The sequence below is a fragment of the Oncorhynchus clarkii genome, chromosome 4 (assembly GCF_045791955.1).
Source record: "Oncorhynchus clarkii lewisi isolate Uvic-CL-2024 chromosome 4, UVic_Ocla_1.0, whole genome shotgun sequence".
NCBI lineage: Eukaryota > Metazoa > Chordata > Actinopteri > Salmoniformes > Salmonidae > Oncorhynchus > Oncorhynchus clarkii.
This window is the reverse complement of record NC_092150.1, coordinates 25,987,315-26,013,166: the sequence shown is the minus strand read 5'-3', so window position 1 is coordinate 26,013,166 and position 25,852 is coordinate 25,987,315. Positions and strand designations below refer to the sequence as shown.

Genomic DNA, 25,852 nt, shown 5'->3' with positions numbered 1-25,852 from the left:
CACTAAAACCACAAAATTAGACATTTTAGAGAATTTATCTGAAATGATCTTTTAGAAAAACAATTTGACAACCCTCAAATCAATGTGAATAATGGATGACAGCACAGTTTAGTAGACATAACTCACCACAGGAGTGTGTGCTTGCGGGAATTCAACTCTGACATATTACAACACCTATAAAAACATGTGCTCTGGCCCTTCTCTCTTCTTGGTGGTCTATCTATTTTGTATGTCACATGATGAGAGATGACCGTGTTATATGAATTCAGATGGCAGGCCATCTTTGCCCTGGTATTACTTATTGGACTGTAAAGTAACCAGATTCTGGTCATTAAACACAACGTGGTGAGGCTGTTAGCAAATAGCCCTTATTTGAATTTCACAGCCTGGAGTGAATCTGAAATCATGAGATGTAGCCTGAGTGCTAGACCCATTTGTGCTATCATTCAAACTCCTTATCATAAAACATGTTTGGTTTGACAAGAGCATATGGGACCTGGCTATAGTGAAGCTAGGAAAAAAAAACAGAAGTTTGAAGGAGAGGAAGACCAAGAACACCCACCAAAAAGCTAGTGGTTTAGTGGTTACTGTAGCTTGGTTCATGGTACTACTTAGAGAAAGACTACAAGAGCACTTTGCAGAGGACAGTACAAAAGCCAGATGTCTACTTTCATACAGCCATCTGATAAAATAACCCAAAGCAAATATACCAATATTGTTAAATCTACATTTGCCACAACTGAAAGGGAATTTTCTGTCATCTCATACTGTGTACAATGTGATCCACATGGACCTGTAGTGATGGTACAGCAGTTTGCAACTCCTATAGTAAATGCCTCTTTCCTATGACTTCTACAGTAACTCTGAAAGTTCACACATGGATAGTCACACGAGATTATTCCTCTTCAGCGGCTTCCTCAAACTCCACCAGGGCTGCGTGTCGGTTGGCCTGGGAGCCCTCTTTGAAAAACACCTTCTTGATAACTCCAGCTTTAGGTGCTCGGATGGTGTGCTGCAGAGAACGAGAGAACACAGTCTGAGGACCCACAGTTCATTTACAGCACAATGTAAGTGGCTACAGGGTTCTAAAAGTCAAAGTGAGCGAGTGTGTGGGTTGGGAGTGGACTCCTCAGTGTAGGAAATTACAAGCTCACCTCCATTTTCATGGCATTCATCACCATCAAGGCATCTCCCATTTGCACAGTGTCACCTGCCTTCACCAGCACCTAGAGGAAGAGGTTATAAATTAAGGACCTTACCTATAGATTATAAAATGGCCCTGTTAATGTTTGAGACTCCTGTCCTGTCTTTTTTTCCACAACTGACATTTATCAATTGGCACGTCTGAACGATGCACCCCATGTCATCAATAGGAGGTACAGATTAAATAATCTGATGAGTGAGCTAAAATCCCATGAATCAGAATGCCTGAGTGCTTACTGACCATCTGGCAGGAAATCATATCCCAGAGCAACATATTCAAGATAATCTGTCCGAGTGGCTGGGTCAGCTTTTATAGACAGAAATAATGGTGGTGAGAGAAAAAAAAGAGATGATCCATAATGTATTACCTTCTCAATGGTCCCGGTCATGGGTGCCACAGCTCCTCCCTGTGCTCCTGTGCTCACACCAGCCAGGAACTTGGGCACTGGAACGCTCACCTCTGCGCTGCCCTCCTGATGGGGAGAAGAGGATGGGTTAGAAGACCTGAGAAGGAAAGTGAGTGTTCTAGAGCAGGGTCCTGGGGCCCTACGTTTTGGTTTTTGCCCTAGCACTACACAGCCGATTCAAATAACCAAGTCATCAAGTTTTGATTATTTGAATCAGCTGTGTAGTGCTTGGGCAAAAACCAAAACGTGCTTGCAGGGGGCCCCAGAACCGAGTTTGAGAAACCCTGCTGTAGTGGAGCAAGACTCACCATAGAGAAGAGGTGTACTGTGTTATCAAGGATGACCAGTTTGGGCCGAGACTTCACCCCGTTGACAGAGCAGTGCAGGAATGATGTCTGTCCCTCTGTCTCCACCTCCCCTGACACCTGGAACATTTCCCCTCCAATCTGATGAAGGGGACAAGACCCATCAATCAGTTGTAAATCATGTGCCACAGAGAACTTTAGACATGTATGGCAATTTTTACAACACACACAGAACATGTACCTCCATAGAATAAGTCCCATCTGAATTGTATGTAACTGTTACTTCCACTTCTGCAGAGAGAAAAAAAACAAGTTGTGTGTGAAGTCTTTCCTCTGCCACTTGATAAATGGACTCATGCATTTTCTATAAAAGGCAAATCTATGATGTCCTATTCTAAAGATTTATTTGTATGACAAAATATGAATAACTTATCCTCAGTGGAAACGACTTATACATTTCATGTGACAAGTAAACAAAAAGCAGATTTAAAGATCTTAAAGTACTTCTCTGTATTAAAATAAATATTCTCAGCAAAAGTGAAACATGAGGATGAGAGTGACTAATGATGTCATATGGACTGCTGAAAGTTCAACTATAGTGAGGAGATGGGCTTGCTTATAGACTGGGAGGAATCAGACACACTAATTAATCAATGTCATTACCACATGAATTATTTAAAAACAGTCATTAGAATAAGGTCTAGGAGGACAGACTTGGGCTCCTCATCAACATGAAGATTGACTTAGCATTTTAATCAAACCAGGTTCCACTGGCTGCTTTCTCTATGACAGTGGTCACCAACTAGTCGATCGTGATCAACCTAGGCATTCCTAGTCGATCTATAAACATTTCTGTAAAAAACCCAACGATAAAGCCTTGCGTTATTATAATTTTTTTGACTCACATTGTTGGCAGTAAGTTCACCCGATTCAGCTGCCCTGTGCACCGGGCAGGCAAAGTATTCCCATTTATAACCATTTTCATGTCTGAAGGTACCAACTCTGCCTTCCAGCGGTCCCAGAGAGCAAATTAAGTGCACTATATGCCTTCCGCTGGCCAATTGGTTGGATGGCTCAGAATACCGTGTCTGCAGTAACGTAGCAGGCGTAAAAGAAAGCCTACTGCGAGATTTAAAAACGTTTAAAACCATGACTAGAGAGAGACTGTCAACGAATACAGCAAAGAGCTGCTGGTTTTGAGTGACTGCATGGTTTAAGTTTACTCGGCACTGGCAACACTTTTTATTCAACACTTTTATAAGGAATCAAATACGCGTTCTTCCTACTTCCACTCACGCTACAACCAGCACTGCAGCTGTAATGAATGAGTAGGAACATGTATCGATAGGTTTGTTTTATTATTAGTGGCTTGGGTCTTTTTTAATAGAGGAACTTTCTCTGTTCATAGGAGTAACATGATTTTGTGTAATAGTTCAAACTCGAGTTTCGCCATCAGCTGGAAGACAGTGTCCCTTTTTGGTCAGTGTCAGCAGAGAAAAGGGAGAGCGGAGGGACATTGAGAGGCGGACCCTCAGTCTGCTGCACTTTCCCTTCACTGAGACTGATGATGGCACCATCAGCCCAGTAAAATGAAATGAATGCTCACTCAGCTGTGCCTAACAAGTAATACAACAACTGATCTATTACCGGTGTGATCATACTGTCTACATCAAATTTTGAAATATATATACAGTGCCTTGCGAAAGTATTCAAACCCCTTGAACTTTGCGACCTTTTGCCACATTTCAGGCTTCAAACATAAAGATATAAAACTGTATTTTTTTGTGAAGAATCAACAACAAGTGGGACACAATCATGAAGTGGAACGACATTTATTGGATATTTCAAACTTTTTTAACAAATCAAAAACTGAAAAATTGGGCGTGCAAAATGATTCAGCCCCTTTACTTTCAGTGCAGCAAACTCTCTCCAGAAGTTCAGTGAGGATCTCTGAATGATCCAATGTTGACCTAAATGACTAATGATGATAAATACAATCCACCTGTGTGTAATCAAGTCTCCGTATAAATGCACCTGCACTGTGATAGTCTCAGAGGTCCGTTAAAAGCGCAGAGAGCATCATGAAGAACAAGGAACACACCAGGCAGGTCCGAGATACTGTTGTGAAGAAGTTTAAAGCCGGATTTGGATACAAAAAGATTTCCCAAGCTTTAAACATCCCAAGGAGCACTGTGCAAGCGATAATATTGAAATGGAAGGAGTATCAGACCACTGCAAATCTACCAAGACCTGGCCGTCCCTCTAAACTTTCAGCTCATACAAGGAGAAGACTGATCAGAGATGCAGCCAAGAGGCCCATGATCACTCTGGATGAACTGCAGAGATCTACAGCTGAGGTGGGAGACTCTGTCCATAGGACAACAATCAGTCGTATATTGCACAAATCTGGCCTTTATGGAAGAGTGGCAAGAAGAAAGCCATTTCTTAAAGATATCCATAAAAAGTGTAGTTTAAAGTTTGCCACAAGCCACCTGGGAGACACACCAAACATGTGGAAGAAGGTGCTCTGGTCAGATGAAACCAAAATTGAACTTTTTGGCAACAATGCAAAACGTTATGTTTGGCGTAAAAGCAACACAGCTGAACACACCATCCCCACTGTCAAACATGGTGGTGGCAGCATCATGGTTTGGGCCTGCTTTTCTTCAGCAGGGACAGGCAAGATGGTTAAAATTTATGGGAAGATGGATGGAGCCAAATACAGGACCATTCTGGAAGAAAACCTGATGGAGTCTGCAAAAGACCTGAGACTGGGACGGAGATTTGTCTTCCAACAAGACAATGATCCAAAACATAAAGCAAAATCTACAATGGAATGGTTCAAAAATAAACACATCCAGGTGTTAGAATGGCCAAGTCAAAGTCCAGACCTGAATCCAATCGAGAATCTGTGGAAAGAACTGAAAACTGCTGTTCACAAATGCTCTCCATCCAACCTCACTGAGCTCGAGCTGTTTTGCAAGGAGGAATGGGAAAAAAATTCAGTCTCTCGAAACTGATAGAGACATACCCCAAGCGACTTACAGCTGTAATCACAGCAAAAGGTGGTGCTACAAAATATTAACTTAAGGGGGCTGAATAATTTTGCACGCCCAATTTTTCAGTTTTTGATTTGTTAAAAATGTTTGAAATATCCAATAAATGTCGTTCCACTTCATGATTGTGTCCCACTTGTTGTTGATTCTTCACAAAAAAATACAGTTTTATATCTTTATGTTTGAAGCCTGAAATGTGGCAAAAGGTCGCAAAGTTCAAGGGGGCCGAATACTTTCGCAAGGCACTGTATATATATTTTTAAATGGTCTGAACAACAATGCACTGGCAGGGCAATTTAAGCACAGCCAATATGTGGTGAGAATGTATTGGGCCTATAGCCTACTGCAGGGTTCCCCAAATTTGGCCCGCGAGTGGTTTTATTTGTCCCTCCAAGTTCTGAGAATGTATTTATTTATTTTGCATGAGACTAAAAACGCCAGGAAATCAGCTCTAAGTGATATTCATTTTGTAAATAGGTTCCCATGTAGTCACACATAATAAAAGAGACATGATCGTATACAAATGTAAGCAAGATTTGATCGTGTTTTAGTCAAATATATGAATCTACAGTAGTTGATGATGATCCCTGGCCTACTGCAAACCTCAATGCTACAATACTGACTTCAATAGGATAATGTTGCATAGGCTTACGCTTTTTATGTCATGAACAAAAAAAATCAGTCTATGACCTGGTGAAGGAGGTTCGGACTCACTAGTTTCACCCAACTGGAGGGTCATATTCCTACTGTATAGGATGTTCACCCTCCGGCCGTTACTGCAGGCAAAAGGAGAGAAGGGATCTGCGATGGGAGAAAAGAACAGAATTTAGGATCTCCTCCAACAGTTTCATAAATCTAATCAGAGTTTATTAGTCACATGCACATGGTCGCAGATTTACTGTAATTGCAGGGTTCAGTGCAATTCTTAAGCTCCAACAATAATACCAAGTAAAATAGAAGTGTGTATATATATATGAGGCCAGGTCATCTGATGCAGCACTCCATCACTCTCCTTATAGGTCAAAATGTAGCCCTTACACAGCCTGGAGGTATGTTGGGTCAATGTCCTGTTGAAAAACAAATGATAGTCCCACTAAGCACAAACCAGATGGAATGGCAGATCGCTGCAGAAGGCTGTGGTAGCCATGCTGGTTGAATTCTAAATAAAATGTCAGACAGTGTCACCAGCAAAGCACCATCACACAATCACACCATCTACTCCATGCTTCATGGTGGGAACCACGCATCAAATCAAAATGTATTTGTCACATGCGCCGAATACAACAGATGTAGACCTTAGTGAAATGCTTACTTACAAGTCCTTAACCAACTTAAGAATATACCAAAAATATACCAAAAAAAAATTATAATAATTAAAGAGCAGTAGTAAATAACAATAGCGGGGCTATACACAGGGGGTACAGGTACAGAGTCAATGTGCAGGGGCACCGGTTAGTTGAGGTAACATGTAGGTAGAGTTATTAAAGTGACTATGTACAGATAATAACAGAGTAGCATCAGCGTAGAAGAGGGTGGGGGCAATGCAAATAGTCTGGGTAGCCATTTGATTAGCTGTTCAGGAGTCTTATGGCTTGGGTGTAGAAGCTGTTTAGAAGCCTCTTGGACATAGACAGTCTATGACAAGGGCGGCTTGAGTCTGACAATTTTTAAGGCCTTCATCTGACACCGCCTGGTATAGAGGTCCGGGATGGCAGGAAGCTTGGCCCCAGTGATGTACTGGGCCGTACACACTACCCTTGCAGTTGGAGGCCGAGCATTTGCCATAACAGGCAGTGATGCAACCCGTCAGGATGCTCTAGATGGTGCAGCTGTAAAATCTTTTGAGGATCTGAGGACCCATGCCAAATCTTTTCAGTCTCCTGAGGGGGAATAGGTTTTGTCGTGCCCTCTTCATGACTGTCTTGGACCATGTTAGTTTGTCGATGATGTGAACGCCAAAGAACTTGAAGCTCTCAACCTGTTCCACTGCAGCCCCGTCGATGAGAATGGGGGCGTGCTCATTCCTTCTTTCTCTGTAGTTCACAATCATCTCCTTTGTCTTGATCACGTTGAGGGAGAGGTTGTTGTCCTGGTACCACACGGTCAGGTCTCGGACCTCCTCCCTATTGACCGTCTCATTGTTGTTGGTGATCAGGCCTAGCACTGTTGGGTCATCAGCAAACTTAATGGTGCTGGAGTCGTGCAGTCATGAGTAAAGTGGGAGTACAGGAGGGAACTGAGCACGCAACCCTGAGGGGCCCCCGTGTTGATACCTACCCTTACCACCTGGGGACGGCCCCGTCATGAAGTCCAGGATCCAGTTGCAGAGGGAGGTGTTTAGTCCCAGGGTCCTTAGCTTAGTGATGAGCTTTGAGGGCACTATGGTGTTGAACGGCGAGTTATAGTCAATGAATAGCATTCGCACATAGGTGTTCCTTTTATCCAGGTGTGAAATTGCATCATCTGTGGATCTGTTGGTGTGGTATGCAAATTGCTGGTGCGTCATGCAAAATGTTAACTAGCAGGATGGAAGGCAAAGGCAGATTAGCCACTTGTCACCTGATCCTCACAAGGCACCCTGATCTTTTTACACGAAATCTCAGTTTCCTTCTCCAGCGAATGAAGACGATCTGGGCTGGTCAGGTGTCTGTAGTATATCCCTCCCATCCGACTCATAGAAGAAAAACTCAGTCTAATCTGAGGGGAATAATCACAATTCTGATGTCCAGAAGCTCTTTTTAGTGATGTGACAGTAGCAGCAACATTATGTAAAAAACAAGTTAAACAATGCAAAAGAAATATTTAAAAAATAGCATGGTTGGTTAAGAGCCGATAAGACGGCAGCCATCCCCTCATGAACATGCGGAGATCATCCGTTCACCTACTCTGTCTCACAAAGACACGGCGGTTGGAACCAAAAATCTCAAAGTTGGACAGATTTCTACCAGTCTAATGTCCATTGCTTATGTTTCTTGGCCAAATAAAGTCTCCTCTTATTATTATTTGTGTCCTTTAGAAGTGGTTTCTTTGCAGCAATTTGACCAAGAAGGCCTGATTGACACAATCTCCTCTGAACAGTTGATGTGTCTGTTACTTGAACTCTGAAACATTTATTTGGGCTGATATTTCTGATGCTGGTAACTCTAATGAACGTATCCTCTGCAGCAGAGGTAACTATGGGTCTTCCTTTCCATTGGTGGTCCTCAAGAGAGCCAGTTTCATCATAGCGCTTAATGGTATGGTTTTTGCAACTGCACTTGAAGAAACGTTAAACGTTCTTGAAATTTTCCAGATTGACTGACATTCATGTCTTAAAGTAATGATGGACTGTCATTTCTCTTTGCTTATTTGAGCTGTTCTTGCCATAATATGGACGTGGTATTTTACCAAATAGGGCCATCTTCTATATACCACTCAAACTTTGTCACAAGACAACTGATTGACTCAAGCACATTAAGGAAATAAATTCAATAAGGCACACCTGTTCATTGAAATGCAATCCAGGTGACTACCTCATGAAGCTGGTTGAGAGAATGCCAAGATTGTGCCAAGCTGTCATCAAGGCAAAGGGTGGCTACTTTGAAGAAGCTCAAATATATTTAGATTTGTTTAACACTATTGGTTACTACATGATTCCATGTGTGTCATTTAATAGCTTTGATGTCTTCACTATTCTTCAATGTAGAAAATAGTTAAAAAATAAAGAAAAACCCTTGAATGAGTAGATCTGTCTAAACTTTTGACTGGTACTGTATGACGTACAGTTGGAAGTTTATATACACTTAGGTTGGAGTCATTAAAACTCGTTTTTCAACCACTCCACAAATGTCTTGTTAACAAACTATAGTTTTGGCAAGTCGGTTAGGACATCTACTTTGTGCATGACAAGTCATTTTTCCAACAATTGTTAACAGACAGATTATTTCACTGTATCACAATTCCAGTGGGTCAGAAGTTTACATACACTAAGTTGACTGTGCCTTTAAACAGCTTGGAAAATTCCAGAAAATTATGTCATGGCTTTAGAAGCTTCTGATAGGCTAATTGACATTTTATTCAATAGGAGGTGTACCTGTGGATGTATTTCAAGGCCTACCTTCAAACTCAGTGCCTCTTTGCTTGACATCATGGGAAAATCAAAAGACATCAGCCAAGACCTCAGAAATTAAATTGTAGACCTCCATAAGTCTGGTTCATCCTTGGGAGCAATTTCCAAATGCCTGAAGGTACCATGTTCATCTGTACAAACAATAGTATGCAAGTATAAACACCATGGGACCACGCAGCGGTCATACCGCTCAGGAAGGAGACGCGTTCTGTCTCCTAGAGATGAACGTACTTTGGTGTGAAAAGTGCCAATCAATCCCAGAACAACAGCAAAGGACCTTGTGAAGATGGAAGAAACAGGTACAAAAGTATCTATATCCACAGTAAGACGAGTCCTATATCGACATAACCTGAAAGGTCGCTCAGCAAGGAAGAAGCCACGGCTCCAAAACTGCCATTAAAAAAAGCCAGACTACGGTTTGCAACTGCACATGAGGACAAAGATCATACTTTTGGAGAAATGTCCTCTGGTCTGATGAAACAAAAATAGAACTGTTTGGCCATAATGACCATCGTTATGTTTAGAGGAAAAAGGGGGAGGCTTGCAAGTCAAAGAACACCATCCCAACCGTGAAGCACAGGGTTGGCAGCATTATTTTGTGGGGGTGCTAAGCTGCAGGCGGGACGGGTGCACTTCACAAAATAGATGGCATCATGAGGAAAGGAAATTATGTGGATATAAGCAACATCTCAAGACAGTCAGGAAGTTAAAGTTTAGTCGCAAATGGGTCTTCCAAATGGACAATGAATCCAAGCTGACTTCCAAAGTTGTGGCAAAATGGCTTAAGGACAACAAAGTCAAGGTATTGGAGTGGCCATCACAAAGCCCTGACCTCATTCCTATTGAAAATTTGTGGGCAGAACTGAAAAAGCATGTGCGAGCAAGGAGGCCTACGAACCTGACTCAGTTACACCAGCTCTGTCAGGAGGAATGGGCCAAAATTCACCCAACTTATTGTGGGAAGCTTGTGGAAGGCTACCCGAAACGTTGGACCCAAGTTAAACAATTTAAAGGCAATGCTACCAAATACTAATTGAGTCTATTGTAAACTTCTGACCCACTGGGAATGTGATGAAAGAAATAAAAGCTGAAATAAATCACTCTACTATTGTTCTGAGATATCACATTCTTAAAATGAATTGGTGATCCTAACTGACCTAAGACAGGGATTTTTTTACTAGGATTAAAATGTCAGGAATTGTGAAAAACTGAGTTTAAATGTATTTGGCTAAGGTGTATGTAAATGTCCGACTTCAACTGTATGGATATATGTATGCAAGCACACACACTATGCAAAAGTATGTGGGCAACCCTTCAAATTAGTGGATTCAGCTATTTCAGCCACACCTGTTGCTGACAGGTGTATAACATCTCCATAGACAAACATTTGCAGTAGAATGGCCTTACTGAAGAGCTCGGTGACATTCAACGTGGCACTGTCATAGGATGCAACCTTTCCAACAAGTCAGTTTGTCAAACTGTTCAACCCCGGTCAACTGTAAGTGCTGTTATTGTGAAGTGTAAACGTCTAGGAGCAACAACGGCACAGCCACAAAGTGGTAGGCAACACAAGCTCACAAAATGGGACCGCCAAGTGCTGAAGCACGTAAAAATTGTCTGTCCTCGGTTGCAACACTCACTATCAAGTTCCAAACTGACTCTGGGAGCAACGTCAGCACAATAACTGTTTGTCCGGAGCTTCATGAAATGGGTTTCCAAGCCTAAGATCACCATACGCAATGCCAAGCGTCGGCTGGAGTGGTGTAAAGCTTGCCGCTATTGGACTCCAGAGTAGTGGAAACATGTTTTTTGAATCACGCTTCACCATCTGGCATTCTGACGGACAAATCTTGGTTTGGCGGATGCCAGGAGAATGCTACCTTTTTTAAAATATATATATATATTTTTTAACCTTTATTTAACTAGGCAAGTCAGTTAAGAACAAATTCTTATTTTCAATGACGGCCTAGGAACAGTGGGTTAACTGCCTGTTCAGTGGCAGAATGACAGATGTACCTTGTCAGCTCTGGGATTTGAACTTGCAACCTAGTCCAACTCTCTAACCACTAGGCTACCCTGCCCCAATACATAGTGCCAACTGTAAAGTTTGGAGGAGGAATAATGGTCTGGGGCTGTTTTTCATGGCACGGGCTAGGCACCTTAGTTCCAATGAAGGGAAATCTTAACGCTACAGTATACAATGGCATTCTAGTTGATTTTGTGCTTCCAACTATTTTCTGTTTCAGCATGACAATGACCCTGTGCACAAAGTGAAGACCATACAGAAATGGTTTATCAAGATCGGTGTGGAAGAACTTGACTGGCCTGCACAGAGCCCTGACCTCAACCCCATCAAAAACCTTTGTGATGAATTGGAACGCCGACTCTGAGCCAGGCCTAATCGCCCAACATCAGTGCCCTACCTCACAAATGCTTGTGACAGAAAAGCAGCAAGTCCCCCGCAGTCCCAGAAGAGTGGATGCTGTTATAGCAGCAAAGGGGGAGATCAACTCCATATTAATGGCCATGATTTTGGAATGAGATGTTCGACAAGCAGGTGTACACATACTTTTGGTAATGTAGTGTAGTTCTCAGTGACCTGTAGAGACAGGCCTGTTGTTGTTCCTCACCGTTGGACTTGTCTCTGAAGGTCTGAGTGCTGGCCCTCTCTCTGAGGAGCAGGCCCAGGGCAGCCTGACACAGTGTGGCCCTGGAGGGAGGGATGGGTTTAGGGAACAGCTGCTCATAGTGCTGGGGGATGAAGCTGGTGGTCACATTCCCCGCCTCAAACTCTGGATGCCCAGACAGACTCAGCAAGAAGTCAATGTTGGTGTTGAGTCCTACAATCTGCCGGGATCAGTGATCAAAGGTCATTTAAAAGTCTCTGACAGAAACAGAAATGGGATGTGTCCAGTGTGTGTATAATGTTCTTACGTTGTACTGGCGTAGACCGTATCTGAGCTTCTTCAGAGCAGCAGATCGGTCTTCTCCCCACACCACCAGTTTAGCGATCATGGGGTCATAGTGGGCTGACACTTCATCTCCTGAGAACACAGACAGGTACATCATCACTATGTGGTTAAGAGTTCTGTTTGACAGTCTAATGTAAAATAGGTGTAAGTAGTTACAGGTAAGCTGGGTGTACTGTACCTTCCCTGACTCCCGTCTCGATGCGTGTGTATTCGTCCGCCGGGGGTGTAGACAGATGAAGGAGGGGTCCTGCCCCAGGGAGGAAGTCATTGTTGGGGTCCTCAGCGTATATCCTGGCCTCAAATGAATGGCCCATCAGTTCGATCTCGTCCTGCAGGAGGGGCAGCCTCTCGCCTGCAGCCACCTGAGAGCCAAATAGTTTATAGTTGACTCGGTTGGTCGTCTCTCTCCTGTTGTGGCTGTTCCTCCCCCCCCTATACAGTTGCATGCTGTTCTGTTAGGTCAAATGCAGTCAACAGATTGATCCAAAAGAGGAACGATGCTGCTTTCCACTTTGATTTTTAATATACACTGAGTGTGCAAAACATTTAGAACACTTGCTCTTTCCGTGACAGAATGACCAGTCGAAAGCTATGATCCCTTATTGATGTCACTCATTAAATCCACTTCAGGGGAGGAGACAGGTTAAAGAAGGATTTTTGAAGATTTATGCCAGTATCCCTGTGGAATGCTTTTGACACATTGTAGAGTCCATGCCCCAGCAAATTGAGGCTGTTCTGAGGACAAAATATTTGTTTGCATTGTATGAACATTTGGTAATGGCTGGGGTGAATTATCTCATTGATGGTTAGCTTATCTTTAGGACTGCTGTGTGATAGCATTACTGCTCTGTAATCTAATGTGGTAATATTGTGGCTAGCTATCACTACCGCTGTGCTGCGTAACCTCAGAGAGAAAGCCCATGTTATTAATTATCTACTGTACCTCTGAATACTTACAGTGGTGGCCAGGCTACATCATGTGTTGTTAATGTTTTGTACATTCAGTGTAAATAATTATATTACTATGATTCCAACAATTCACCCAAGTGTTTTGATCTAGATCACAAATTGAAAATAAAAAAGATTGCTATAAGATTTTCTGTCTATATCGTGGAGCCCTACATCAGGGTGGAGCTTTAACAAATTGTTCATTTAATCTTTGTGCAGATTAAAATCCATAATCTCTGGGATTATGAGGCCTTCTAGAGGAGCTCGTAAATACACTCAACACACTGAGTCTACGAAAAATTAGGAAGGTGTTCCTAATATTGAGTTGCACCCCCTTTTGCCCTCGGAACAGCTTCAATTCGTCAGGACATGGGCTCTACAAGGTGTTGAAAGCGTTCCACAGGGATGCTGGCCCATGTTGATTCCAATGTTGCCCACAGTTGTGTCAAGTTGGCTGGATGTCCTTTGGGTGGTGGACCATTCTTGATACACATGGGAAACTTTTGAGCGTGAAAAAACGACCAGCTTTGCAGTTCTTGACAAACTCACACCGGTGCGCCTGGCACCTACTACCATACCCCGTTCAAAGGCACTTCAGTCTTTTGTTTTGCCCATTCACCCTCTGAATGGCACATAAGATATGGGTTTTAACTGTCTCAAGGCTTAAAAATCCTTCTTTAACCTGTCTCCTCCCCTTCATCAACACTGATTGAAGTGGGTTTAACAAGTGACATCAATAAGGGATCATGGCTTTCACCTGGTCAGTCTGTCATGGAAAGAGCAGGTGTTATTCATGTTTTGTACACCCAGTGTATTACAACACATCGATGTCCCCAACCTCCTCTTTCTGAAGGCATCCCTCTTTCCATCTTACCCTGAGCTGCCACTCCACCAGGTCAGTTCCAGTGATCATCTCAGACACAGGGTGCTCCACCTGCAGACGTGTGTTCATCTCCATGAAGTAGAAGTTGTGCTGTGCATCCATGATGAACTCCACAGTGCCTGCATAGAATCAGGGACATACTGTAAATGTGGTTGTCACACCGGTGAACAGGGTAGTCCAAAGGATGGGAAAGCATCTATTTAAAACATTACAACAACAAATAATGTTTTCATAACCCTCTAGTGAGTGAGTTTTCAAAGCAACAATGTTTGAGGTCCATTCTCTGCCCACCTGCTCCCACATAGTTGACGGCTTTGGCTGCTCTCACCGCTGCCTCTCCCAGTTTCCACCTCACCTCCTCGCTTATACCAGGCTACAAAGCACAGGTGCAAACACAAACAAAAAATAATTACACAATCGCATGGCCAAGGTTGTGCAAACCACAGTGCAGTCAAATCTCCTATTCAGCATTTACACAGGAAACCAAGACATGTTACTTTAGAGCTGAGAGCAAAAATCTAATGTTATTGGTTGCATGTACATATTTTTCTGACGTTATTGCGGGTCTAGTGAAATGCAGCTAACCTAGTGGTTAGAGCATTGGGCCAGTAACCGAAAGGTTGCTAGATCGCATCCCGAGCTGACACGGTAAAAATCTGTCGTTCTGCCACTGAACAAGGCAGTTAACCCACTGTTCCTTGGTAGGCCATCATTGTAAAGAAGAATTTGTTCTTAACAAACTTACCTAGTTAAATAAATAAAATGCTTATGATTCTAGCTCCAACAGTGCAGTAATACCTAACAATACACAAATCCCAAAAAGGAATTAAGAAATATGAGAATGAGCTAGAGGTCGACCGATTAATTAGGGCCGATTTCAAGTTTTCATAATCGGAAATGGGTAATTTTTTGTTTTTTACACCTTTACTTAATTTTTATTTAACTAGGCATGTCAGTTAAGAACACATTCTTATTTTCAATGATGGCCTAGAACGGTGGGTTAACTGCCTTGTTCAGGGGCAGAACGACAGATTTTTACCTTGTCAGCTCAGGGATTCAATCTTGCAACCTTACGGTTAACTAGTCCACCGCTCTAACCACCTGCCTCACGAGGAGCCCGCCTGTTACACGAATGCAGTAAGAAGCAAAAGTAAGTTGCTTGCTAGCATTAAACTTAATCATAATCACTAGTTATAACTACACATGGTTGATGATATTACTAGTTTATCTAGCGTGTCCTGCGTTGCATATAATCGATGCAGTGCGCATTTGCGAAAAAGGACTGTCGTTGCTCCAACGTGTACCTAACCATAAACACCAATGCCTTTCTTAACATCAATACACAGAAGTATATATTTTTAAACCTGCATATTTAGCTAAAAGAAATCCAGGTTAGCAGGCAATATTAACCAGGTGAAATTGTGTCCCTTCTCTTGTGTTCATTGCACACAAAGTCAAGGTATATGCAACAGTTTGGGCCGCCTGGCTCATTGCAAACTAATTTGCCAGAATGTTACGTAATCATGACATAACATTGAAGGTTGTGCAATGTAACAGGAATATTTAGACTTAGGGATGCCACCCGTTAGATAAAATACGGAACGGTTCCGTATTTCACTGTTTTCGAGATGATAGTTTCCGGATTCAACCATATTAATGACCTAAGGCTCGCATTTCTGTGTGTTATTATGTTATAATTAAGTCTATGATTTGATAGAGCAGTCTGACTGAGCGATGGTAGGCACCAGGAGGCTCATAAGCATTAATTCAAACAGCACTTTTGTGCGTTTTGCCAGCAGCTCTGCTGTTTTATGACTTCAAGCCTATCAACTCCCGAGAATAGACGAGTGTAACGATGTGATGTGAAATGGCTAGCTAGTTAGCAAGGTGTGGCTGATAGCGTTTCAAACGTCACTCGCTCTGAGACTTGGAGTGGTTGTTCCCCTTGCTCTGCATGGGTAACGCTGCTTCAAGGGTGGCTGTTGTCGTTGTGTTCCTGGTTCGAGCCCAGGTAGGAGCGAGGAGAGGTACGGAAACTATACTGTTACACTGGCAATGCTAAAGTGCCTATAAGAACATCCAATAGTCAAAGGTATATGAAATACAAATGGTATAGAGAGAAATAGTCCTATAATAACTACAACCTAAAACTTCTTACCTGGGAATATTGAAGACTCATGTTAAAAGGAACCACCAGCTCTCATATGTTCTCATGTTCTGAGCAAGGAACTTAAACGTTAGCTTTCTTACATGGCACATATTGCACTTTTACTTTCTTCTCCAACACTTTGTTTTTGCATTATTTAAACCAAATTGAACATGTTTCATTATTTATTTAAGGCTAAATTGATTTTATTGATGTATTGTATTAAGTTAAAATAAGTGTTCATTCAGTATTGTTGTAATTGTCGTTATTACAAATACATTTTAAAAATCTGCCGATTAATCGGTATCGGCTTTTTTTTGTCCTCCAATAATCGGTATAGGCGTTGAAAAATAATAATCGGTCGACCTCTAGAATGAGCAGTGTCGGTGTCCGGAATATAAATATACACCGAGTGCTCTCTCCATGGCAGACTGGCCAGGTGAATCCAGGTTAAAGCTATGATCCCTCACCTGTTAAATCCACTTCAATCAGTGTAGATGAAGGGGAGGTGTCAGGTTAAAGATGGATTTTTGAGACAATTGAGACATGGATTGTGTATACGTGCGTTCAGAGGGTGAATGGGCAAGACAAAATATTTAAGTGCCTTTGAAAAGGGTATGGTAGTACTGTAGGTGCTAGGCGCACCAGTTTGAGTGTGTTTTTCATGATCATCAGTTTCCCATGTATATCAAGAATGGTCCACCACCCAAAGAACATCCAGCCAACTTGACACAACTGTGGGAAGCATTGGAGTCAACATGGGACAGAATCCCTGTGGAACGCTTTCAACACCTTGTAGAGTCCATGCCCCGACAAATTGGGGCTGTTCCGAGGGCAATATTAGCAAGGTGTTCCTAATGTTTTGTACACTCAGTGTATATGATGGTGTGTATAGACATTTTGGACAGAATATTAATAGAAAAGGTGTGTACTGCAGTAGTTATATAGGATTAACTTTGACTATAATACAGTATGAAATGGGTAAAACAGTATGTAACATTATAAAAAAATACCAGTGTCGAAGCAGTCTAAGGTGCAAGGCAGAGTACCGGGTGGTACCGGGCTAGTAACAGTGACTAAAGTTCAGGGCAGGGTACTGGGCGGAGTCCGGTACCCTGCACTTACCCCTGGTGCTTCCTCAATGATCTTCTGGTGCCTTCTCTGCACGCTGCAGTCCCTCTCAAACAGGTAGACAGCATTTCCATGCTGGTCCCCAAAGACCTGGACCTCCACATGTCTGGTCAGGGAAGGAATCTGGTCACACAACATCTAAACAAGGGTACTGTCTGAATCTCCAAAACAAATAGATATACAGCGTCTTCTACATACCTGGGGTCCTCTACAAATTTCTCCACTAGCATGACGTCATCGTTGAAGGACTTGCGAGCCTCTCGTCTCGCAGACTCAAGCTGCTCATGGAAATCTTCAGCAGTGTGTGAAATGCGCATTCCCTAGATAAACCAATCAGAACCATAGGAGCCTTGAAATACCAACCACACTATCATTCCATGAAACAATCATTTTGGTTTGGACATTGAGAGGTTCAAAACCGAATTTACAATATCTTACTTTACCACCCCCGCCACGCACAGCCTTTATCATCACTGGGTAGCCGATCCTGACAGCCTCAGCTTGGAGCTTCTCATCTGATTGGTCGTCTCCGTGGTAACCCTCGATGATAGGAACACCCGCAGCTGACATAATGTATTTTGATGTACTAGGAAAAAGAAAAGGAGTAGATTTAAGATTTAACTTTTTAATAACCCTTATTCAGATCAGACTTACAAACAAAACTGAAAAGTGACTTGAAAAGAGAGGAGTCATTTAACTATACCTTTTGATACCCATGTCTCTGATGGCAGATGATGGAGGACCAATGAAAATGATACCCTCCTGTTTGCACGCCTCAGCAAACTCTGTGTTCTCTGACAGGAAGCCATATCCCGGATGGACAGCCTATAACAAAAACACAATTACAAACATCAACTTATTCTTCAGTGATAGCTGGTATGGTGACTTTGAGAAACAGTGGATTGTCATAATAAATTTGAATAAAAAAAAATACTACAAATACAATACTGCACTTGACATACATGTGATCCAGATCTCTTGGCAACCTCCAAGACTTTCTCCATTGACAAGTAACTCTGCTGGGATGCAGCTGGCCCAATGTTATAGGCCTCATCTGCCTAAGGAATATGAGAGAAACCTCATCAATACAGTTGCATCTACAAACATAACACTGAGGGGTCAAAGTTGACAGCCTTGACATACCATGGCCACATGCATGGAATGACGGTCTGCATCACTGTATACTGCCACAGAGCGCACACCCATCTTCTTTGCTGTTCGCATCACACGGCAGGCAATCTCTCCTCTGTTGGCAATGAGTACTTTCTCTATCCTGCCTTGCCCTAAAGGAAAAGAGAACTGATCTATGAGTGATGTAACACGTACCAATTTAGTAAATTAAACTCAGCAAAAAAAAAGAAACGTCCCTTTTTCAGGACCCTGTCTTTCAAAGATAATTCGTAAACATCAAAATAACTTCACAGATCTTCATTGTAAAGGGTTTAAAACACTGTTTCCCATGCTTGTTCAATGAACCATAAACAATTAATGAACATGCACCTGTGAACAGTCATTAAGACACTAACAGCTTACAGACAGTAGGCAATTAAGGTCACAGGTATGAAAACGTAGGACACTAGAGGCCTTTCTACTGACAAAACACCTAAAACAAAGATGCCCAGGGTCCCTACCCATCTGCGCGAATGTGCCTTAGGCATGCTGCAAGGAGGCATGAGGACTACAGATATGGCCAGGGCAATAAATGGCAATGTCCATACTGTGAGACACCCAAGACAGTGCTACAGGGAGACATCATGGTCTGGGGTGGTGTGTCACAGCATCATTGGACTGAGCTTGTTGTCATAGCAGGCAATCTCAACGCTGTGCGTTACAGGGAAGACATCCTCCTCCCTCATGTGGTACCCTTCCTTCAGGCTCATCCTGACATGACCCTGCAGCATGACAATGCCACCAGCCATACTGCTCGTTCTGTGCGTGATTTCCTGCAAGACAGGAATGTCAGTGTTCTGCCATGGCCAGTGAAGAGTCCGGATCTCAATCCCATTGACCACGTCTGGGACCTGTTGGATCGGAGGGTGAGGGCTAGGGCCATTCCCCCCAGAAATGTCCGGAAACTTGCAGGTGCCTTGTTGGAAGAGTGGGGTAACATCTCACAGCAAGAACTGGCAAATCTGGTGCAGTCCATGAGATGCACTGCAGTACTTAATGCAGCTGGTGGCCACACCAGATACTGACTGTTACTTTTGACCCCCCCCCCCCCCCCCCTTTGTTCAGGGACACATTATTCCATTTCTGTTAGTCACATGTCTGTGGAACTTGTTCAGTTTATGTCTCAGTTGTTGAATCTTGTTATGTCCATACAAATATTTACACGTTAGGTTTGCTGAAAATAAACTTTTTTTTGCTAAGTTTACAATGCTTCCTCTGCAGTTCAATCTCGATGGAGAGTAATAACTTGAAAGAGACACCATATTAAAGTCAGCACTTCTGTGAATATTATTGTCCCATGTTACTTACCAACTGAGGCAAACCGTACTGATCCTTTGGTCCATATACATTTCCTAAGATGAGACAATCACAGGTCATTGCAGGACACAGACCTTGGTTGGACAGGTCATGTCAAGAGAGCACCTACAGTAGTTTCAGCCGTTTACATAAATTAATGGCTTTCAAGGGCATACATGCTAATTGTACCATGTACCACAGTGCAGGTGGCTGCCTTCACAGCTGGCTAATACTCGAATGCATAATGACCATTGCTCAAAGATAATGACTATTATCTAACTAGCTAGCTGATATATATGCATTAACTTAACTGCCCATTGCTTTGGAAACAAAACATTTCACCATTCAAATTGTTTAGCTAGCTGGTTTGTTAGCTGTTATGCTAAGTTAGTTACCTTTATTTAACCTTGCACAAAATCGGTGCATATTAAGAAATAATTAGGTTAACTACGTTAGTTATGTTGAAATACACGACACATGATAGTGACTTAGTCGTTTTGGCTATATAATATTAACGTTACTTGTTTAACACTAAGATGATAACTACAATATTCCGATGCACGTTCGACTTGCTGTCTAGCGACGCTAGCTAGTTAGCCAGCTGGCCAACTGCCTAGACAAAAATCTATAAAAAAAATATTTTCTTCTTAGCAGTTCATTTATTTTGAATAGATAACTTGCAGTAATAGTAAACATGACATATGACAAGCATTGTCGACTTACTGTTGAAATATTCTTAGACCCTGTAGGGTTTGAACTTTCAGGACAGCAAACATGTCTGCTGTCTAGTAGCAGCCGAATGAGGAAATGATAAGCGTTTGTCTTTATGAAATCGATTATTTTGATTTACCAATTAAGCCTTAGCTAGTTACGATACTGCATTTTATAATAAGTATTATCAACTAGAGTTGATCGGTGGAACTGCTATTCTATTAAATTATAAAACTAAAACATACTCTAGTTTGGTGAAAATAACAACAAATACAGAGTGATGTCAAAAATGAAGTTCCATTTGCTAAGACTGTCTCTCTTGGGTACCCGTAAGATGATCAACCAATAGAAAAAGTCGAGACGGAGGTGGGGTCTCTGCGTTTCCGTTAGTTACCACAGCCACAAAGTAATATCGATCTATATGGTAAAAATGTACGAAAACCAACATTTACTTTTTGGTCTTAATTTAAGGTAAGGGTTAGGCATAATGTTAGCAGTGTGGTTAGGGTTAGGTTAAAAATCAAGAAGATAAAGTGTAGAAATAGACGAGGTTTGTGGCGTGTTTTATCTAGTGTCAACCGGGTCTCTGGACTGGCCGTGCTTTGCGGGATCCTTGAGTGTCCCTACACTATTGAAGTTGAAATGTAAAATGGTTATGGTTAGTGTTTAAGGTCGGGAAATACTAAGGATCACGAATAGCGCTAACCCTCAGGAGAGGTCACAGAGAGGTTCAAGACCGAATTAACAATGTCTTACAGAGCGATATGTTTTTGGGCAGTGTGTTTTTATAAAAAGGCTTATACATGCATTTGATGATAATGTATTTCAATCCAGCTGGATAAAGCCACACGGGAATGTATGCACTCTTCAAACCAGAATATAATCTCCAAACATCAAAATTCTAATTGCTAAAATAAAGCCACATTATTCAGACCATATTTGCTGATTGTGATTGAAAATGTACACAGAGCTTTCCTATAAGTGCTAACCACATTCACATATTTTTTACTGTAATAATGTTATTTATATTTTCTTTGCAGAAATATTTAATATTTAAAAACAACAATAGTGTATAATTGAGCAATGGATAAAAAAAACATTTAGGAAATACAAAACATGGCTATAAAAAGTGTTCATGTTTTTTGCATGAAGCATTCTCAGATCCTGTCATAGCCAGCTTGTCTGTGGTGGTCCCGGATTATCAGGAAGGACAGGACAGCAATCAGCAAGAGCCCCACAACCGTGGCACCAAAAATAATGGGAATGATCTTCTTGATGAAATCAGCCCTGCACTCAACCTCTGAAATGTCATAAGGGGGACATTAGAAAACAACATCTGGATCTTAGCACTTTAAATAATTGTTTTTGTTGGGCTGAAAGGACAAAACATTATGTTTACAATGTTACATTTCAAAGCATTAAACCATATATAACCTTACAGTAAAATCATAAATAAAATGGTATTGCAAATCGTGAACAGAAAGGCCCCAATTAAAGTGACCTACCCACTCCAAAATTCCCATTGGTGAGTTTGAAAGCTTGGAACTGAAGAGACACAATCTTCACTCGAAGGTTTTCAGACAGATGAAACTCGGTCTGAGAGTAGCACTTGAGGCTGCGGCCAGCGGCAGTTGGGAACAGCTTCTCATGTTCTATTACCCCAAAATAGTTCTTAATTCCTAATTGTGGAAGAATACGATCAGCCTTGTTTTTCTGACAATGACATCTGTAGAAAAAGATATATGCATTTGTTTCACATCATGTGTCTATTTTGTGAGATGATAATGGTTAACTTACCTTTGCCTGGTGCCAAATTACCTGTGATCTTTGACACATAGGTCAGGTTCCCTTCCTGTGGGTAGACAAATACTTACGTGTTTATTCAAAGCCAAACATGCAAATCATCATGCAAATGTATTTGAATGAGTATGCTTCTACTCAGAGCCATGTATAATCTATGACTCTGCTTCTGCTCGTTATGGAAAAGTCAACCTGTGAATTCACAGCCATTATCTCAGTACGAGTCAGAAAGATATGGGGCTAAAAAAGGTTTTCCAGTTATAAAATGTGGTCATACGTGTCAGACATGAGAAAATGGACGTTTCTGAATTTGTACCTTTTCAAAGGTGAGATTCAGATCGCCTCCCTTTCCTAGAAAAGCCAGGGAGAGAACTGACTCTTTTTCAGCACATCTACCAGTAGTCTTGGTGGTGGTAGGGTCTAAGTTGAAATAGGAAGGTTTCTGGGAAAAAAAAGAATCAACGTAGCATTGGATTGGAAAAGGACAAAAACAATAGCAAACGAGTGATGTTGTAGGATTTACAGCTACTTATATAATATTAATCTGTAGCATTTTTTTGTGACTGTTGTCTATTTTTCACAGTTTGGTAGCAACCCACATGAGATCTCACCCCTGACAAAGAAGTGCTGAAATGTACTAAACAAAAAGTGCTGAGAAAGTGACTGCCCCTACCTTCTTCTCAATAACTACGTACTCAACTCCCATGGAGAGTTTGATGCACGACGTGCCTGTAGGGTCTTTCAGCACATAGTTTCCGGTGACAGGAACAGTCTCTTTGGGCTGAAGGACAGGCCTCTGTGGTAGGTTGGCCTGTTCAGTGGGCTTAGGATCCAATGCAGCAGTCATGAGGCTGTTTCCTGTAAAGGGGTATGCAGTGAAGTGTAAAGTGAAACAGTTTACAGAAACCACAAGACACCATTCATAAGCACCCTTTGGTTTCAGATGCTTATTTTATTTTTTTTTACTTTTTTTTTAACAATAAACCTAAATAAGCTATTCTAACAACTTGTTTGGTATTACTACATGTGTTGAAGTGGTCATGATTATGTTTTTAAAATGTCATGAAGTTTACGAGCAATGTTTTACACTCTTAGAAAAAAGGGTTCCAAAAAGGTTATTCGGCTGTCCCAATAGGATAACTATTTTTGTTTCCAGGTAGAACCCTTCTGGGTTCCATGTAGAACCCTCTATGGAAAGGGTTTTTACATGGAAACCAAAAGGTTTCCACCTGGAACCTATAAGGACAGCTGAATAACCCTTTTAGGTTCTATATAGCACCTTTTTTTCTAAGAGTGCACTCAGCAGAGCACTGTTATAGAGTACCACTGTTATCATCTCAGAATCAAAATCAGATTCAAATGGCCTATATTATTCTGTTTGCAGATTAACGATTCCATACTTCGTGGTTAACTGCATTGCAGCATTGCCTAGTTTCAATTTATATCAGACTACCACTAACACTGAATAGATTAAACATTATTAGACATTGTTAGATAAAGGTGCATGTAACTCACCCATTATGATCACAACCAGTAGAAAAAGTATTGTTTCACGATGCATGTTGTTGCTGAGTTTGTCTGTCTTCTTGTGCATTCAGTTAGGTGTTTGTCACCAAATGTGGGTTGTGAGATGTGATGTGGTGAATTCCACTCCAGAAGACCAAAACGTTTTGCTCAAGTGATGAGCACATTCAAGGGGAGGGGCAAAGAGTGTTTCATTTTTAAATGATTTAAATGGCTGATGGACAGTATATGATGTAACTAACTGCACCTTGTGCTGTTGCAGGTCAGATATGTTCTGTTTTGTGTCTACTCAACTCTTTAGCCTGAAGCTAGCTTTACTAGGCCCATCTCCCAGCTATCCAAAGAGGTCCATCAGCCACTACTTGGGCTACAATACCTCTTTTTGCCAACTGTCTTTCCCGACTCATCACGACTGGACCACCGACGTGACTCGCCCAATGGGGTTTTTATCAACTGGCTCCGCCATCGCGTCGTCCCCTGAAATCCCATCCGCTAGCATGCTAGCCGTGGCCTGCTAGCTGTCCAGAGCACATCGGACTGTTGGCTTAAGAGGCCCACCGGGTAAATAATTTGGCCACTATACCTATTCTGCCAATTGGCCTGGTTTACCACATGGAGCCCTGCTGATCCATCTGCCAATGCAATAGCACGAGGGGGCCACAACAGACTTTATTCCGTCGCGACGTCCCTCCAAGGCCCTTCTGTTAGATTCCTAGCCCCGGCCCGCAAGCCGCCTGAAGCCACTCACTGGACTCCTATGATTACTTGGCTACGCATGCCTCTCGCTAATGTCAATATGCCTTGTCCATTGCTGTTTTGGTTAGTATTTATTGCCTTATTTCACTGTAGAGCCTCTAGCCCTGCTCAATACACCTTATTTAACACTTTAGTTCCACCTACCACACATGCGGTGACATCACCTGGTTTAAATGATATTTCTAAGGAGAATATCTCTTTCATCGTCACTCTATGCACAGGTTTACCCTCACTGTATCCACATCCTACCATACCTTTGTCTGTACAACGCATCACCGGGGGCAAACTACCTGCCCTCCAGGACACCTACACCACGCGATGTCACAGGAAGGCCATAAAGATCATCAAGGACAACAACCACCCGAGCCACTGCATGTTCACACCGTCATATCATCCAGAAGGCGAGGTCAGTACAGGTGCATCAAAGCAGGGGCCGAGAGACTGAAAAAAAGCTTCTATCTCAAGGCCATCAGACTGTTAAACAGCCACCACTAACATTGAGTGGCTGCTGCCAACATACTGACTCAACTCCAGCCACTTTAATAATGGAAAAATTGATGTGAAAAATGTATCACTAGCCACTTTAAACAATGCCACTTAATATAATGTTTACATACCCTACATTACTCATCTCATATGTATATACTGTACTCTATACAATCTACTGCATCTTGCCATCTTTATGTAATACATGTATCACTAGCCACTTTAAACAATGCCACTTTTATATGTTTACATACCCTACATTACTCATCTCATATGTATATACTGCACTCGATACCATCTACTGCATCTTGCCTATGCCGTTCTGTACCATCACTTATTCATATATCTTTATGTACATATTCTTCATCCCTTTACACTTGTGTGTATAAGGTAGTTGTTGTGAAATTGTTAGGTTAGATTACTCGTTGGTTATTACTGCATTGTCGGAACTAGAAGCACAAGCATTTCGCTACACTCGCATTAACATCTGCTAACCATGTGTATGTGACAAATAAAATTGGATTTGATTTGATTATGCCTTGAATCTAGTCTACCGTGCCCAGAAATCTGCTCCTTTTACTCTCTGTTTTGAACGTACTAGACGACCAGTACTTTTAGCCTTTAGCCGTACCCTTATCCTACTCCTCCTCTATTCCTCTGGTGATGTGGAGGTTAATCCAGGCCCTGCAGTGCCTAGCTCCACTCCCATTCCCCAGGCGCTATTATTTGCTTACTTCTGTAACCGTAAAAGCCTTGGTTTCATGCATGTTAACATTAGAAGCCTCCTCCCTAAGTTTGTTTTATTCAATGCCCAAGCACACTCTGCCAGCCCGGAGGTCCTAGCCGTGTCTGAATCCTGGCTCAGGAAGACCACCAGAAACCCTGAAATTTCCATCCCTAACTATAACATTTTCCGACAAGATAGAACTGTCAAAGGGGGCGGTGTTGCA

General features: G+C 42.0%; 2 protein-coding genes across 2 annotated transcripts; both read right to left on the bottom strand.

Moving 5' to 3' along the window:
• Positions 1–19: 19 nt before the first annotated feature.
• LOC139406639 (methylcrotonoyl-CoA carboxylase subunit alpha, mitochondrial-like) lies at positions 20–20,672 on the bottom strand. The gene is made up of 19 exons (XM_071149476.1): positions 20,349–20,672; positions 19,638–19,681; positions 18,303–18,442; positions 18,122–18,217; positions 17,863–17,984; positions 17,598–17,745; positions 17,358–17,479; positions 17,154–17,265; positions 14,174–14,255; positions 13,874–14,001; positions 12,230–12,413; positions 12,014–12,123; positions 11,710–11,926; positions 5,686–5,772; positions 2,157–2,206; positions 1,919–2,056; positions 1,572–1,676; positions 1,155–1,226; positions 20–1,012 (listed from the first exon to the last, which is right to left on the bottom strand). The coding sequence occupies exons 1-19, from the start codon at positions 20,399–20,401 to the stop codon at positions 896–898; spliced, it is 2,127 nt and encodes a 708-aa protein (XP_071005577.1). The 5' UTR covers positions 20,402–20,672; the 3' UTR covers positions 20–895.
• A 429-nt stretch (positions 20,673–21,101) lies between these two features.
• On the bottom strand, positions 21,102–24,811 carry LOC139406638 (lysosome-associated membrane glycoprotein 3-like). Its single transcript, XM_071149475.1, has 6 exons — positions 23,652–24,811; positions 22,810–22,994; positions 22,453–22,578; positions 22,134–22,188; positions 21,842–22,015; positions 21,102–21,636 (listed from the first exon to the last, which is right to left on the bottom strand). Exons 1-6 carry the CDS (start codon positions 23,728–23,730, stop codon positions 21,494–21,496), a joined length of 762 nt encoding a protein of 253 aa, XP_071005576.1. The 5' UTR covers positions 23,731–24,811; the 3' UTR covers positions 21,102–21,493.
• Between the last annotated feature and the right edge of the window lie 1,041 nt (positions 24,812–25,852).

Coding starts and splice junctions, on each gene's coding strand:
- LOC139406639 (XM_071149476.1), bottom strand. CDS start 20,401: ATGTTTGCTGTCCTGAAAGTTCAAACCCTACAGGGTCTAAGAATATTT. Junction 12,414..13,873: donor TGGTGGAGTGGCAGCTCAGG/GTAAGATGGAAA, acceptor TTTGGCTCTCAG/GTGGCTGCAGGCGAGAGGCT. Junction 5,773..11,709: donor CTTCAGAGACAAGTCCAACG/GTGAGGAACAAC, acceptor CTCCCATCGCAG/ATCCCTTCTCTCCTTTTGCC.
- LOC139406638 (XM_071149475.1), bottom strand. CDS start 23,730: ATGCACAAGAAGACAGACAAACTCAGCAACAACATGCATCGTGAAACA. Junction 22,579..22,809: donor ACGTAGTTATTGAGAAGAAG/GTAGGGGCAGTC, acceptor TTTTTTTCCCAG/AAACCTTCCTATTTCAACTT. Junction 21,637..21,841: donor CAATGGGAATTTTGGAGTGG/GTAGGTCACTTT, acceptor ATGACATTTCAG/AGGTTGAGTGCAGGGCTGAT.